General features: G+C 44.1%; 1 protein-coding gene across 5 annotated transcripts in view; it reads right to left on the bottom strand.

Annotated features, from left to right (window-relative positions):
* The window catches only part of fgf12a (fibroblast growth factor 12a), a 54,962-nt gene that overhangs the window by 30,104 nt on the left and 10,233 nt on the right, over window positions 1-14,625 (bottom strand). Inside the window, exons 1-2 of one of the 5 annotated variants that reach the window (XM_050033257.1) lie at window positions 3,065-4,104; window positions 1,694-1,741 (exon numbers count right to left, since the gene is read on the bottom strand). The exons of 1 other annotated variant lie outside the window; for it this stretch is intronic. In XM_050033257.1, coding sequence (XP_049889214.1) covers window positions 1,694-1,741; window positions 3,065-3,260 — 244 coding nt within the window. In that variant the 5' untranslated portion in view covers window positions 3,261-4,104. Of the gene's footprint in view, window positions 1-1,693; window positions 1,742-3,064; window positions 4,105-10,652; window positions 10,674-11,732; window positions 12,138-14,625 lie in introns of those variants that run through there. 3 more of the 5 variants (XM_050033259.1, XM_050033261.1, XM_050033258.1) reach the window with 3 other exon arrangements.

The raw sequence follows: 14,625 nt of genomic DNA, 5'->3' as shown, positions 1-14,625 counted from the left end.
TTTTTGGATATCGGGACAGAGAAACAAAACTCTTAGCCAGACCTGTCTTTAACAGTGACAGCATACACTGAGTCCATGGGCGGATTATGAGACAATAGGTGCCTGGGCCCCACCACCTCTCCTACGTAGAAGCAAGACGCACAGACATTGGGGTGGTTTTGCATCTGTTTGAAGTCATTATACATCTTATTGTGGTTGTTTTTGTCCCTCTTGGGTTTGTTTTATTTCTCTTCATAGTCAGTTTATCTCTCCTTGTAGTGGTTTTGCGCCTCTTTGTGGTCATTTTGTGTCTCCTTGTGGTTGTTTTTGTCTCTATTGTGGTTGTTTTGCCCATTTTTGAATTGTTTTACGTCTCTTTGCAGTTTCTTTGCATCTCTTTGTGGTTCTTTTGTGTCTCTTTTTGGTCATTTTGAGTCTCTTCCTGCCCATGCATGTTCTTTTGGCATTTGACATTTTGCAAGTGAAGGACTGGGGTCCCCCTGACACTTTGAACCCCTGGGCCTGTGCCCAAGAGGCCCATTTAGTAATCCATCCCAAGTCTTTACTCAAACGCTGATCACAGCAATAATTACCGGTGCATATGCTCCTTTTTTATTTCACAGAAGACAGCCCGTAGAAAGACTACGCCGAGTGACCCCCAACTAGAGTGGGTTCACCTCAACTGTACATCATCCTGACCATCAGTCCCCAACTCACCTACCCCTGGGATGGGGCCATCAATTCCTGGGACAGGCCCTTCATCATCCATCACAGGCAGGGTGAGGAGAAAGTGTGCGCGCTTATGTGTGTGTGTGAAAGTACATGGGAGGGTACACACCAGTAAATCACATGTGATAACTACGCTTCCATAAATTAAGACCTCAACGTGGGCCCGAGCAATCGCTGACGGCTCATCAGTTCCAATCATTTAGCAGAGAGGGTGTGTGTTTGTGTGTGTGTGTGTGTGTGTGTGCATGTTAAAACAGGCTTCAAGCCAAACTCCGGATTTTACCTCATGTGTTTGTGCAAGAAGAATGTCTTCCAGTGGCAACATACAGCAAATCATCCTGTGTGTGTATGGGCCATTAAAACGTCAATAAATTTACTTCATACCAATACAGAAGGACAAAAACATTTAGGTACGTCGACAAATGGCGTCATGACCATGAAATGGTGAATGATCACCTGTTCTGATATAGTGTTTGACAAGGAGGAACACAACATATCCATGTACACCAAAATACACTATAAGGACCTCTACTACACTTACACAGCAGTACTTGACACATATTTACAGACACAGAACAAGGAGCGAGGATAATCCGACGTAGACTGACGAGGAGAATGAGGCAAGAACAAAATGAGAGGAGGCAGAGCCAAAGATAGAGGAGAGACAGAGGAGCGACAAACGACTGGCTACAGGAGAGAGCTTTAGCTACCAGGAAAAAAAAAGAACAGGTACGAAATTAAGCTTAAGAAATCCAAGAAAGCCACACAGAAGGAGGGATGAAAGAAAAAAGAAGAGATCAGCAAGGGAGAGGGTCGTCGGCTGTCAGACAGGTGTTGAAGCCCCCCGCCCGTCCCTCCCTCTCTGTCCCACCCCTTTCCCCACCCCCACCCCCCTCCCTGGCCGAGGGGGAGTCGACATGGGCGCGAGATGGGGTGGAGACGAGAAGAAAACACAGCACACACGGATGGAGGCTGAGCTACTGACCTAGCCTGCAGCCCTTATGGGACACCTGTGGAGGTTTCGAGGGTGCATCTTACGAAGGGGGGAATAGAAGGAAAAACAACAGTCTTTTAAACAGGCAGAATTCATGAATTCTCCAGTGTATCGGCTGTTTATATGCAAATATATGGCAAGGCATAAGGTAGATAAGGATGATCAATTAGAGGAAGCACAGCATCTGTCTTGTCCGTGCTTTCTGTCTGTTCATGTATGTGTCAGTTGCAAAGGAGTTACCTACCTGCCCAACAGTGTCTGGAGGCCTGACTGGCTTGTTGTCTGTCTGTCTGCTTGTGTTTCTATTCATTTTGTGGAGGCTTTTTTGGCGCTGGGATTGTTTGTCTGTCCGATGAGGCTGCGCGACGACAGCGTTTTTAATTTAGTCTGGCTGGCTGGCTGGGTGTCTGTCTCTCCATTGTCCTCCCTTTCTGCCTTTAAAAAATGATGTCTGTCTGTCCTCCTGCCTCATTCCTCATCAGTCTGTCTGCAGGACTGTGAGTGGACCTGACTGCCGTTCATCACACACAGAACTATCTGGATTTGGGGAGGGCTGGCTTCAGCACTGGCTTGTTATCTGTGCACCGGGACGGAGCCAGGGGAATTAGAAAAAAAAGGGGGGGAAGGCTATACCATGGAGTGTAGTAGGCTCGGAGCCTGTGTCTAATACAGCCAGAGTAGCTCTTAATCACTAAGGCTATACCTCCCTTCACTGCAGTAAAGCTCCCTCTCTGCAATAAACATTTACCATTAAAACATTTAATCTCAAAAGAGCCTTGGTGCACTGCGGTGCAACTTATCTCCCCTCTGTACCCCCAATCTGCAGTAATATTGGATTAGGTCATTTAAAGCAGCCTTTTTGAGTGTATTCAAGTTGTGTGTGTGTGTGTGTGTGTGTGTGTGTGTGTGTGTGTGGAGGGGAGGAGGGGGGTGCAAAAATTAAGTGTGCAAAATCGAAGGCTTACATATAGCAGCTGGAACAAAGCCTATTCAAGCTGTAACTGAAATACAGTAGTTCCAGTGTGATTGATTATTCTGATCAGAGCAGGATCACAAGAAATAAAGGGGGTAACGTCACAGCATAGTATGGATCATTTGCTATACATTCAGGCTGCTCTTGCTCGGTATATGGGGGAGGGTTGTGTCGTGCGGTGGATCGACAGACAACAAGACCTAATGGAACAGGTGGATTTTTTCGCACCGCGGAGAAAATCTACCTTCTCCTCCGGCTCAGATTGGAGCCCTTGACTGCAGTATAATGCTCCAAAGAGGGGCGGGGTGGGGGGTGCTGAGGGAAACCGCTTCCATACGCACACATAACACACATCAGTTCAAAAGGGGGGGGGAATCTACAGCACTGACCTGGTCGCCGCCGAACGGGTCTTTTCTTGCCGCTGCAGAAACGGACTTTGCTGAAGACCCCCAAGAAATGCCTCTCGCAGAGAGAGCGGGGGTCTTTGCTGGGGCTGGGGCGACGTTTCGAAGTCGAGACCCGGTCGCTGTTTGACTCCCTCGCCTGGCGTTTCTGCCGGATCAGGGAGCTGGCGATCGCGGCCATCTCCCCGAACCGAGTCTGAAAACCGAGAGTCTGAGTTCGGCAGAGGTCGGATCTTGGTGCAGCTTCTTGGCGCAATAAAAAAAAGAAAAACGAGAGAGTAGATTCAGAGTGTCCACGAGTGTTTTTTAACCAAATGTCATCCTGATCAGAAAATCCTCCGGGTCCCGGGCATCATTGCGCTTCAGGCAGCATCCTCTGGAGGGGACAGCGGCGCGTGAGTCTAAGTATCTGGCACTCAGGGCTTCAAATCAACACCCGATCTGATAGACAACATGCACCTACGGGCTAGGCCACAGGGGCCGACATGTCAGCCGTAAAGACATGCAACAGTGTTGATAAGTTGATGCAGCTGCGTGTCATTGGAGAGCTTCAGGTATTCCAGGTGAACAGCGCCGCGTCTGACGAGCACGACTTCGTAATCCTCATCTGCACACCAGCCTCTCCTCTGGCTCCCTGACGCCTTTTTTAATAATTCGCATCAACCTAAATCCATGCACGAGATGCTCGTGCGCGGCTGGAGAAATGAACTTTTTCCTCCCCTCTCTCACTAATAATTTACTCCCATGCACATCGATGAATGAGACCGGTCGCTGCCGGTCCGTGCGGCTGTGCGGGAGCCCAGATAACGTGAGCCCAGTCTCCGGTTCTGTCGATGGCACCTCGAAAATGCAGCCGGGGAAAAATGGAATCGGCAGCAGAGGCTACTCTGCAAGGATGCTGCAGAGATGTGAGCCTGCAGGGAGGGATGCTCGTCTGGAAAAGCAACAATTAGTTGAGGCGAACGCACGCCAGAGTGCTTTTTGTTGTAGCGCACAAATAATAAAGTAGGCAGAGCGTTATTTCCCGTGCGTCCTGGATGGATGCTGTCGGTGTGTTACATCGCCGACAGGGAGAGTGGACGGTCTCGGTCCACAGCCTCCTCCTCCTCCTCCTCCTCCTCCTCTCTTCCTCTCTCCCTCTCTGTCTCTCCTCAACTCTTTTAACGCAATCATACGTGATTGAGGTTCGTATTAGGAATTCTCGGAGGGGTGTACAGGGGAAAAGATGGATGATCTCCGGGAGGAAAAGATCTGAATATAAAACATATAAACAAGGGAAAGGGGTAAGAGCTGGGTGGGTGTTTATGCAGGGGGAAAGTGGGTGCGCGCGCGCGTCATTTCATAGTCATTTGGGATAATGTGCACATCTAAAAAGGGGGCGGGTGACATCACAAATGTCTCGTTGAATTACAAATAAAAATCTGGAGGTGCGTGCCAGATTTAAAATGGGGCACATCAGGTCAGCAGAGGAGGCCGCATTAAAGTGTTCTTCTGGTGGCAGAGATATCTTAATCAGCTTTGGCTGATACTACATTCTTATTCTCATAGCTTAAGCGACATAAGCACACTTTTTATTTTCTAAAACCCCACACATGCCATAAAGAGCATATTCAATGTGGCTAAAGGGATTACCTGCAACAGGTTCCAGCACAGAATATGAACCCAAAACAGAAATGGCACACTGGAGACCCAGATGGTGACACAACACATGGATGAATATGATTTAGGGCAGGGGTGTCAAACACACGGCCCGCCAAAGGGTCAAAATGCAGCCCACAAGATGACCAGACTGAAAGGTGCCAGGTCTCAGGAGCAAGTTAAACAATGCATTGCCTACTTCATGTAAGAACTGTGACTAAAGATATGGAACATTGTGCAAAATATTGTCAATCAGCAGCTTCAGATCAAAAGAATCTGTATCAGGAATTAGACTGACTAAATTTGGAAAACCTGAGACATACTGCTGAAATTGCACTTATTTTCCTTGAGATATCTCAGGCTGTTCATCTGTTTTGTAAAAGGATAAACATCTACAGAATTACTGTAATTCTTAACACTAAAAAAGGGGAAAATATTGGAGCTGATGACCGGTTATTGTGCAATGGTTTTATTGGTCCGGCCCATTTGAGATAAAATATGTGGCCCATGAACTAAAATGAGTTTGACACCCCTGATTTAAGGCTTATGGAAATGCCATTGATAAAACACGACATATAACAACATCATCAACGGCACAAAACTCTGCATAAACCATAAAAAGCACTGGAACACAGCTTATAAATTTGCCTTTGAGCCAGGAGAGAAGTGCAGACATGAATATGTGAGAGCATACTGTATTCTGCATGTGTTTCTATCACAACCAATTGATTATTTTTACTGCCGCTGTTATCAGCACAAATACTTAATGGATCTGTTTTCATTGGAATTCACGGAATGGCTATAACTAAGCTGTAAATCAATGCAAAGTCCCCCAAAAATGTCCTGCAAACGTGTCTGTGTGCATGTGAGCAAGCCTCTGGTTTCATGCCTATTATTGCATGGACTGGGGCACACACACACACACACACACACACACACACACACACAGATGCCACACTCACACACACACAGATGCCACACTCACACACTGTGGGAGGACGAACACGTGAGGCTTCAGCAGCATAGCAAACCTCTCTCTTCCCCCTGATGAAACAGCATGAAACATTTAGAGGCTTTTTCTAGGACTCGGTTTGACATTCTCTCTCCAAACCGAACCCTCGGAGAGACGGAGAGAAAGAGAGAGAGAGACAGTTTTCTTTTGACTACCACTGTCTGTGCCCCCCTTACGTAAGACTCGGATATAATGCATGAAAGTGTTGAATGTGAAGCGCTGGTACCTTTTGTGTGTTTCACGTGTGTGTGTTTCTTTGTATATGTGAGAGAGAGAGAGAGTGAGATGGAGGGCAGCTACAGTCTTTTCCAAGAGAAAGCCAGACAGAGAGAATAGAGACAGCAACAGAAAAGTTTCCAAGCATCTAAATCAAAACCTGTAATCCAGCTTTGTATTCTTATTGAGTTGCCAGCGCGTGGTAGAAACGAATATGACTGCAGCATAAAGAAATATCAATAGCAACTCCAATACATCATTCATCACTCTAACGGATATGCAGGAGTGTGATATACATTTCCCGGATTGGCCGTTTGTAGTATACGGAGTGAGCCCTCTCAGAAATGGGAGGGACTTTGTGGAGCGCTGTGGAGACACGGGACATATATCTTTGTCAGGAAAAGATAAAGTATTCCCTAATGAGGATCTGCTAGGCTTCCTCCCTCTACCAGAGACAATTGATGTTCACTTCATTGCAGCTGAGATACGTCCGCGAGCAATAAAGCACTGTCACTATGAAATGCACTGCAGACCGTATATTTTGCGATCAATTTGAATTGTCAATCAAAATGATGTGACTCTGTAAAGGTTTGCTAGTTCATTTACAGAAATGGTGTGATGTCATCGTCCTCCTTACCACCTATGTCATTTGTCTTTATTAGGGCTGCAACAAATGAATATTTTCACTGTTGATAACTGTCTCGATTAGATGTTTGGCTCATAAAATGTTAGAAAATAGTGACAAATGTTGATCAGTTTTTTATCCAAAGCTCAAGATGATGTCCTGAAATGTCTTGTTTAGTCCACAACCTGAAAATAATAAGTCTACTGTCTCAGAGGAGTAAAGAAACCAGGAAGTATTTGCATTTAAGACACTGAAAGCTGAGAAAAAAGTGTTCTAGTTCTCCTCCATGTTGCGTTCACTGCACCCCGCAGTATAGGAACTAAACATATGTGAAAACTGAAAGACATGAACCAAAGTCCCAGCATCCCTGTGGCCCTCTCAGGTGCCACCACCACCACCACCACAGGAGTGCCATGTTGTTCAGAGTCATTCCCTTATACTTGCTGCCCCCTTGTGGAAAAATAATGAACCACAGGTGATCAAAGAGAGAGAGAGACCCGCGGATGTTTCCACTCTCCCAAGTTCGTCACTTCAGTGTGTCCTTGAGATACCGCACAGATTTGTTGACTCACAATAGCTGGAGCTAGTTTTCATCGAGTAATGTCTGCTAAACTGTCTCGCCAAGTCTCCAGGAGGCAAAGAGGAGGCATGTGTGAGAGTAAGTGTGACACTGTGGCTCGCAATGCTCGTGACCACAGTTACACTTACCAGCATGGATGGATTACTGAACGGGCCTACAGCACTGGGCACAGGCCCAGGGGCCCAAAGTGTCAGAGGATGCCCCCCCCCCTTGGCCTTCAGGTGCAAAATGTCACTCAAGTTAACACATACCGACCAGGAAGAGGCTCAAAATGACCACAAAGAGACACAAAATTAGCACAGACACAAAAAACCACAACAAAAAAAGAGGCAAGGAGGTCTTGTAGCGGCCTTGTAGTGGATGTTTCAGTGTACCAAAGTTACTAGGCCACTTAGTTTATGAGGTGTCTCAGTTTTGACTCATGTTTCTGTTCCCTCTCTGGAGATCCACAGTATTCACATGAAGGAGGGAAAAAGTTCAACGAGGTTTATTGACAATACTACCGACTCAATGTCCTATGTTTATATATTCTCACATATTACCCATCATTATTCTTAAACACTGTATAACATGGTCAACAACTTATAAGGATCCAAACCAATACAAACGCATGACATTAACCACCATCTCCTTTTGGCATGTGCACTAAACTGCCTTATGACACTATACCTAGCGCAAATAACTTGTGCCTGCATTCTGACACATAAATACAGTAAATATAAACCTAACTTTAGTATAGTCCACTACCATACACTATTCAAAATATACAGAAACTGTTGTGTAAACTTAAATATCGTCAGAACCTATATGATAAGTCATGTCAACAAGGAAATTCTTACCGAATATTAATATGTGCTTAAGCTGCTCTTACAGGCCGACTGTCTCATAATCTGCCCGTGACTACCAACACAAGTCAGAGCTAACTGTTAGGTTATAGTTAGTGTGATACATTTGTACTATAACTACATAACGCCCAAGTTGTATGGATGGCAGTGTGACTCTTATTTATGTTAAATTTAGTACAGCAAAATGTGAGGCAAAAGTAAAATCCCTGCATTGCAAACAAGAACATTTTTCAACATTTACATCACAATAGGAACTATTTCAGCAACAAAGACAATTGTTCTCATTCATTAAAGCAAAAAGCTACAAAACCACAGCAACACACACACACACACACACACACACACACACACACACACACACACACACACACACAGATGACAACCAGCTGCTAATTAAAAAAGACAAATTAGGTTAGTCACTGAAACAAACTGTGTTTGACAAGAATGCAAAAATGTCTGATTCCCCTAAAAAATGCTGCACATTAGTCTGCAAAGGATTGCCTCATTTCACAAATCAGTCACTCTACAGAGAAATAAAAGCTGTTCCCCAAGTAACTTAAAGGAACAGTGTGTAAGATTTAGAGAGATTTAGTGGCGTCTAGCGGTGAGGAGTGCAGATTGCAACCAGCTGAAACTTCTCATGGTCAAAGTTTCGACAGTTTTCGTTGTTCAGGAGGTTTTTACCAAAGCCAGGTTATCCACAGAGGTCTCCTCCTCTCCAAAACAAATGGACACTGTGATTTAAACTGGTAAAAACACTGAATAAAGCAGTGTCATGTTAGAAATCAGTGTTTCTCTGATGTTGTTTGGCATGTCAGAAATGGCTGCGAGCCTAGCGCCTGCTAATCAGTGCTCAACTCTTTTCTCTGATAACTAAACATCCAGATGTTCAGGAGGTTTTTACCAGGAGCCGAATTATTAGCAGAGGTCTCTTCCTCTCCAAAAGAAACAAACACAGTGATTTAAACCTCTAGAAACACTGAATAAAGCAGTGTCATGTTAGAAATCAGTGTTTCTCTGATGCTGTTTGGCATGTCGGAGATGGCCGTGAGTCTAGCGCCTGCTAATCAGATAACTTAGGAGGTTTTAACCAGGAGCTGAATTATCAGCAGAGGTCTCCTCCTCTCCAAAACAAACACTGTGATTTAAACTGGTAAAAGCGCTGAATAAAGCAGTTTCACATTAAAATAATCAGTGTTTTTTTCTGATGCTGTTTGGCATGTTGGAATTGGCCGTGAGCCTAGTGCCTGCTTTTTTGTGCTCAACTTTTTTCTGTGATAACTAAGGATCCAAACATTCAGGCGGTTTTTACAAGGAGCCGAATAATCTGTAGAAGTCTGCTCCTCTCCAAAACAAACAAACTTGGTGATTTAAACCGGTAAAAACACCGAATAAAGCAGTTTCACATGACAAATCATTGTTTCTCTGATGCTGTTTGGCATGTCAGAGATGGCCATGAGCCTAGCGCCTGCTAATCAGTGCTCAACTTTTTACTCTGATAACTTAGGATGCAGACGTTCAGGAGATTTGAACGAGAGCCGTAATTTCAGCACAGGTCTTTTCTTCGATTTAAACGGATAAAAACACTGAATGAAGCAGTTTCACATTAAAAAATCAGTATTTTGTCTTGTCATGGAGGGGCTGCTAACATTGCTGGTTGACGCAAAAACACAAATGGCCCTATCTAGAGTCAGCATTTGGTTTGTCCATTCTGGGCTACTGTAGAAACATGGTGAAACACAGTGAGTCTAATTTTCAGGTGATTAAACACTACAGAAAACATACTTACAACACTCCATTTCTGCCAGTATATCCCTCTACATCCTACACACTGGACCTTAAATGAAACCTGATGTTATAGTGCTTAAACAGTCTCATTGAAACTGATGAAAAGACAAGAAATAAGTATTACCACTCATGAGGTTTTGTTTCTGGTTGTTTCTCCATTATGCCACCCACCACACAAGCCTCCTGCGATCCAGAAACACCTCGACTCCTGTATTTAACTCTGACACAATAAAAGCCAGGTGCAGGCTTGACACTACAAAGGAAAGCAGGTGCAAACATTTAAGCCTACTCAGACACACCTTTCACCGAAAATCCCTGAGAGGTGATTTTGGCACGGCGCCTGAATCTGGAGAGCGAAACACTTTCTGCTCTTTACATGATCTTGTAGTGAGTGATGCAGTCAGATTAGCGGCCGAGGTGAAGTGAAGTGTGTCACCCCTCTTTGTCTGATGAGCCATTTGCACACTGAGTCAGTGGTGTGTAACTGCAGATATATAATTGATGGTAAAGTTAAGATTTGAGTTAATATTGGCTGATTAATCACCAACGAGCAGGGTAGTGTATGTTTGAAATTTAAAAAGCACATGCAAGCACTGTCATCATTTTGTAGCTCTGTTTTGAAATGGCATGTTACAGTTTTGGATGACTAGCAGTCAAACTTGTCTTTAGGAGCTCTTGCAAAAGAAGTCAAAAACAGAGAATCCAGATTAAACTTGCATGGCACGTTAAAAAAAATGACACAAACTTTCAAACAAAATCTTCACCCGACACATCCTCATGCCAAACAAGCTTTAACTTTGCACCCATTTGTGTCAACACCTATGAGCTGACTCAGAAAGTTTTTGATTGAGGTCACAAGGTTCACCTACCAGTGAGCTGAGATGCAGGATAAGGACTGGTGGCACTTTATATCCAAGCCCTACAGATCCCAGTGTGCGCGCTGCTTTTGGTCCAACTTCCTCAGAGGAATCAACTGTGCTTAATGGAGTTTCTAATTGTCTGCCCTGAATTTGAAAGCTGAAACTACCGGAGAGCCGACGTACTGCATGAGACAGGGGAGAAGGTGTTGCATTTGTCTCCCAGTTAAACAGTGTTTTAGAAAAATACTCCAGGATGTTTTTTTAATGACTTTGGAGGTGTAGTTGCGTTACGAGCGAACAGCAGCAGCAGCAATGCAGTGAATTGACTAGAGGACATGGCAGGCATCTTAGGCTTATTGCCAAAGACTGTTGAGTGGTGGTGAATGTGCACATGCACGTGTGTGTCATTGAGACTCATTAAGTGTGGTGTGTTTAATAGTGGACAGAGTAAGTCACTTTCAAAAGTAGTGATTGCCAGGTGAGGGTGAATGCAGGTGCTCTGTGCCTGGTTTTTAATATGTATTAAAGTAGTTAAAGCTCAAGATTGGAGTTAAAGTCAGCTGTGGGGTCCTTGTTTGATATATATCTGTGTGAGGACATGAAAAGTTTGGGAGCCCCTCTCCTGGAGCACTTCCAGTATGGCGCTATCCGCGGTGCTGAACTGCTCTGCTTGTTTTGGGGCCCTGAAACAAAGCTGCCTCTCCAGGCCCCTGAAGTTTAATGACTTGATCCCTGCATTGTCCATTTTTGGCTCGCTTCAGATGCAGCACTGGAACACGCTCGTCTGCAAAATATAGCTCGGTCTGGTAAAGTATCTGGAGTGCGGCTGGGCTGCAAACCTGCACACAGAACTCGGGACAGATGCGAGGAGCACAAGGAGAGGCTCTCTCCACTGCAGACTCGGAAGATGTTACTCACACACTCGAGTGGCCAATGAAACCACTCACCCCCCCTCTCTCTTGTCCTCCTCCTCCTCCTCCTCCTCCTCCCTCTCTCTCTCTATATCTCCCCCCTTTTTCCTTTTTTTCATCACTCAAGAGAGAAAGCATGCAAAGCCAAGGTAGCTGTAATGCTATGTTTGTCTCTCACCGTTGGTGATAGTGGTCGACTTCGATCGTTGTCCACAGAAACACTGCAGCATATGCGCTCCTTTCTGAAGGAATGGCCTCAGAATCCTCATTGATTTGGGTTGATGGGAGCCTTCCTCAATCCAAACAATCGGACAACGCTATCACAACACAGCAGGGTCAGGCAGCATAGCGTAGCCAGCCAGCCTCTCTCTATAGGCTCACAGCAGCCCTCAAAACGCCGGAAGGGCACAGTCTGCAGGACAAATTACGCTAAAACGAGGCATCTTGAGTGATTCCCCCCTCTTTCTCTTTCTCTCTCCCTCCCTCCTTCTCTCCTCCTCTAGCCCTGTCTCTCTCTGTCTATCCTCTTCTCGTCCACCGACGGTCATTCGCGTTCACGGCACACTCCTCTTCCGCCACGGCAGGCAACGCAAGGACGTTACAATGTGCTCTTAATTGTACATCCCCCCCACCTCCTCCTGTCTCCGCGTCTTTACCAGCAGCGGACGTAATAGCAGGAAAGGAGAGAGGAAGAGAGAGGGAGAGATTGTAGGAGAGGGAGGGAGAGAGGAGGGAGAGCATGCACGCCAAAGTTAAACTGCAGGGGTAAAGTGGCAGGCCGGCCACGAGTGAGGTAATGCGGAGCTGACAGTTAAGGCGACGATCTGACGCTGGCTGCACAGATGTTGTTACCCGGGAGCCAATAGTTTTTCTTTTTTTCCCCCAGATCCTTTGGGAACAAGCGGGCAACGCAGAGCCTACGTCAGCTGCAGCCCACCGCTTTAAAGACAAAGGTGTTTTCTCTACAAGCAGAAAGTTTAAGGCTCAGTCACTGCGTTATGACAGCCCAGGTGTCAGCAGTGGTCACCTCTGTGTTTGACCAGCCCACCCAGCTGTGCCTCCACCATAAGGGTGACAAGAAAGTTAACTTAATCTCAGATTACAGCGTACACTGATTTACATATAGTCACGTGATATCATGACAAATGCAGGTGCCAGTGACATGAGGCAAAGTAGCACTTGTTGAAGTAAAAGGAGCAAAACCACACTGTAGAAATCAGTAGTTGCATGTAACTAAGTGCATTTACTCAAGTACTTAAGCACAGTTTTAAGATACTTGTGCTACCTTATCCTCCTGAGACCCTGTGTCCACATATGTGGACATCACATTTTGGGTTTACTTGACCTTAAACTTCATTCTACCTAACTTAGACCTGTTGTCCTCGTTCATGGACGTGTATTTGTGCCATCTAGTTTCCCCAGATCCTTTGGGAACAAGCGGGCAATGCAGAGCCTACGTCAGCTGCAGCCCACCGCTTTAAAGACAAAGGTGTCTTCTCTACTACCAGAAAGTTTAAGGCTCAGTCACTGCGTTACAGGTGTCAGGAGTGGTCACCTCAGTGTGCGACCAGTGCAGCAGCTGTGTCTCCACCACAAGGGCGAAAAGTAAAGAAAGTATAAGTTAACTTTCTCTCGAATAGACTTCATTCAACTTAACTTAGACCTGTTGTCCTCATTCGTGGACACTTTTTTGTGCCATCTAGTGGTAGTAAGAGCACAATACACTGATCCATTTAAAAACAAGATGGCAGCCATCTTTGCCAAGTCAGTCTGCAGCCGATCCTGACACAAAAGTGGACAAGTCAGTCTGCAGCCGATCCTGACACAAAAGTGGACAAAACCTGATGAAATATTATGGTTGAAACTTGTTTATTTATGATTAATAATGTTTGTAGTTTGATATGGCAACAAATCTGACCAATTTTAGCAACAGAAACAAGCTAAGACACTGTTAATTAGGAAGTACTGATTTGAAGACATTGGACTTTACTATTGTCTCATTTGAGGACATTGGAACTGAACTATTGTTGACAGTGTTTAGTGTTTTATACTTATTGGGTCTTACTGATCTCAAATAGCTAGAAGACATTAAAAATGCATACTAAACAAAAGTTCAGGTCGCAGGAGGATAGACTCTATTCTACATCCCAGAAGTAACTATTGTAGCATACTTCTTACTTCACTCCTTTTATGTGACTTTAGTTACTTTGCAGATTCTGATTTATATATTTATTTAGCGGGATTTAGCCGTGGGATTTAACAAGTTTATTCTTCCTCCCATTCCTTTTTGTATGTGTAAATCACAGTAACTATACACTGACAATTGCTTTTCATTATGCTTTTCTTTATTTGTAAATACTGCTTTCTGTCTGTCTGTCTGCTTGTTTGTACGTTCATGTCTTTTTTTACAGGTTCGAAATAAATATCAAATATATATGAAATAGAATCAACTAATAAATTATGATATTATTATAGATTAAAATACCCAGCTTTATACAAAGTAATGAAAATGCGTTCCACCTTTCCAGCTGCAACATTACAGTGATGAAGACATTAATGCATCACAAATTATAATCCAATAATATAGTATATATGATATTAATATAGGGCAGTCTGTATGATGAGTACTTTTAAAGTTTACTTTTATGTCAGCACTTTTGTACTTTTACTTAAGTAACATTTTGAATGCAGGGCTTTAACTTGTAATGGAGTATTTCTACACTTTGGTAGTAGTACTTTTTCTTAAGTAAAAGATCTGAGTACTTCTTCCACCAGTGGCAGAAATACCACAAGTAAGAGTCCTGCATTGTGGTTACTTAAGTAAAGTGAGTATTTTATTACATGTAGACTTTTTCTTATATATAATATATGTAAAAATAATAAACTCAGTGCCAAAACAATCCCCCTGTCAGTGCTGCTATAAATTATAGATCGGCTTTAGATCATCTTAACTATTTTATGTATTGTTGCATTGTTTAATCTGCAACAATACATCATGATTTATAACATTTTTTTTTTGTTTAAAATCTTAATTTGTAAAGTAATTAAATCTGTCTTAATAAATATGGTGG

This window comes from Epinephelus moara, chromosome 21 (genome assembly GCF_006386435.1).
Source record: "Epinephelus moara isolate mb chromosome 21, YSFRI_EMoa_1.0, whole genome shotgun sequence".
Lineage (NCBI taxonomy): Eukaryota > Metazoa > Chordata > Actinopteri > Perciformes > Serranidae > Epinephelus > Epinephelus moara.
Note: the sequence above shows the minus strand (reverse complement) of the source record. Positions and strands in the feature narration are given on the sequence as shown.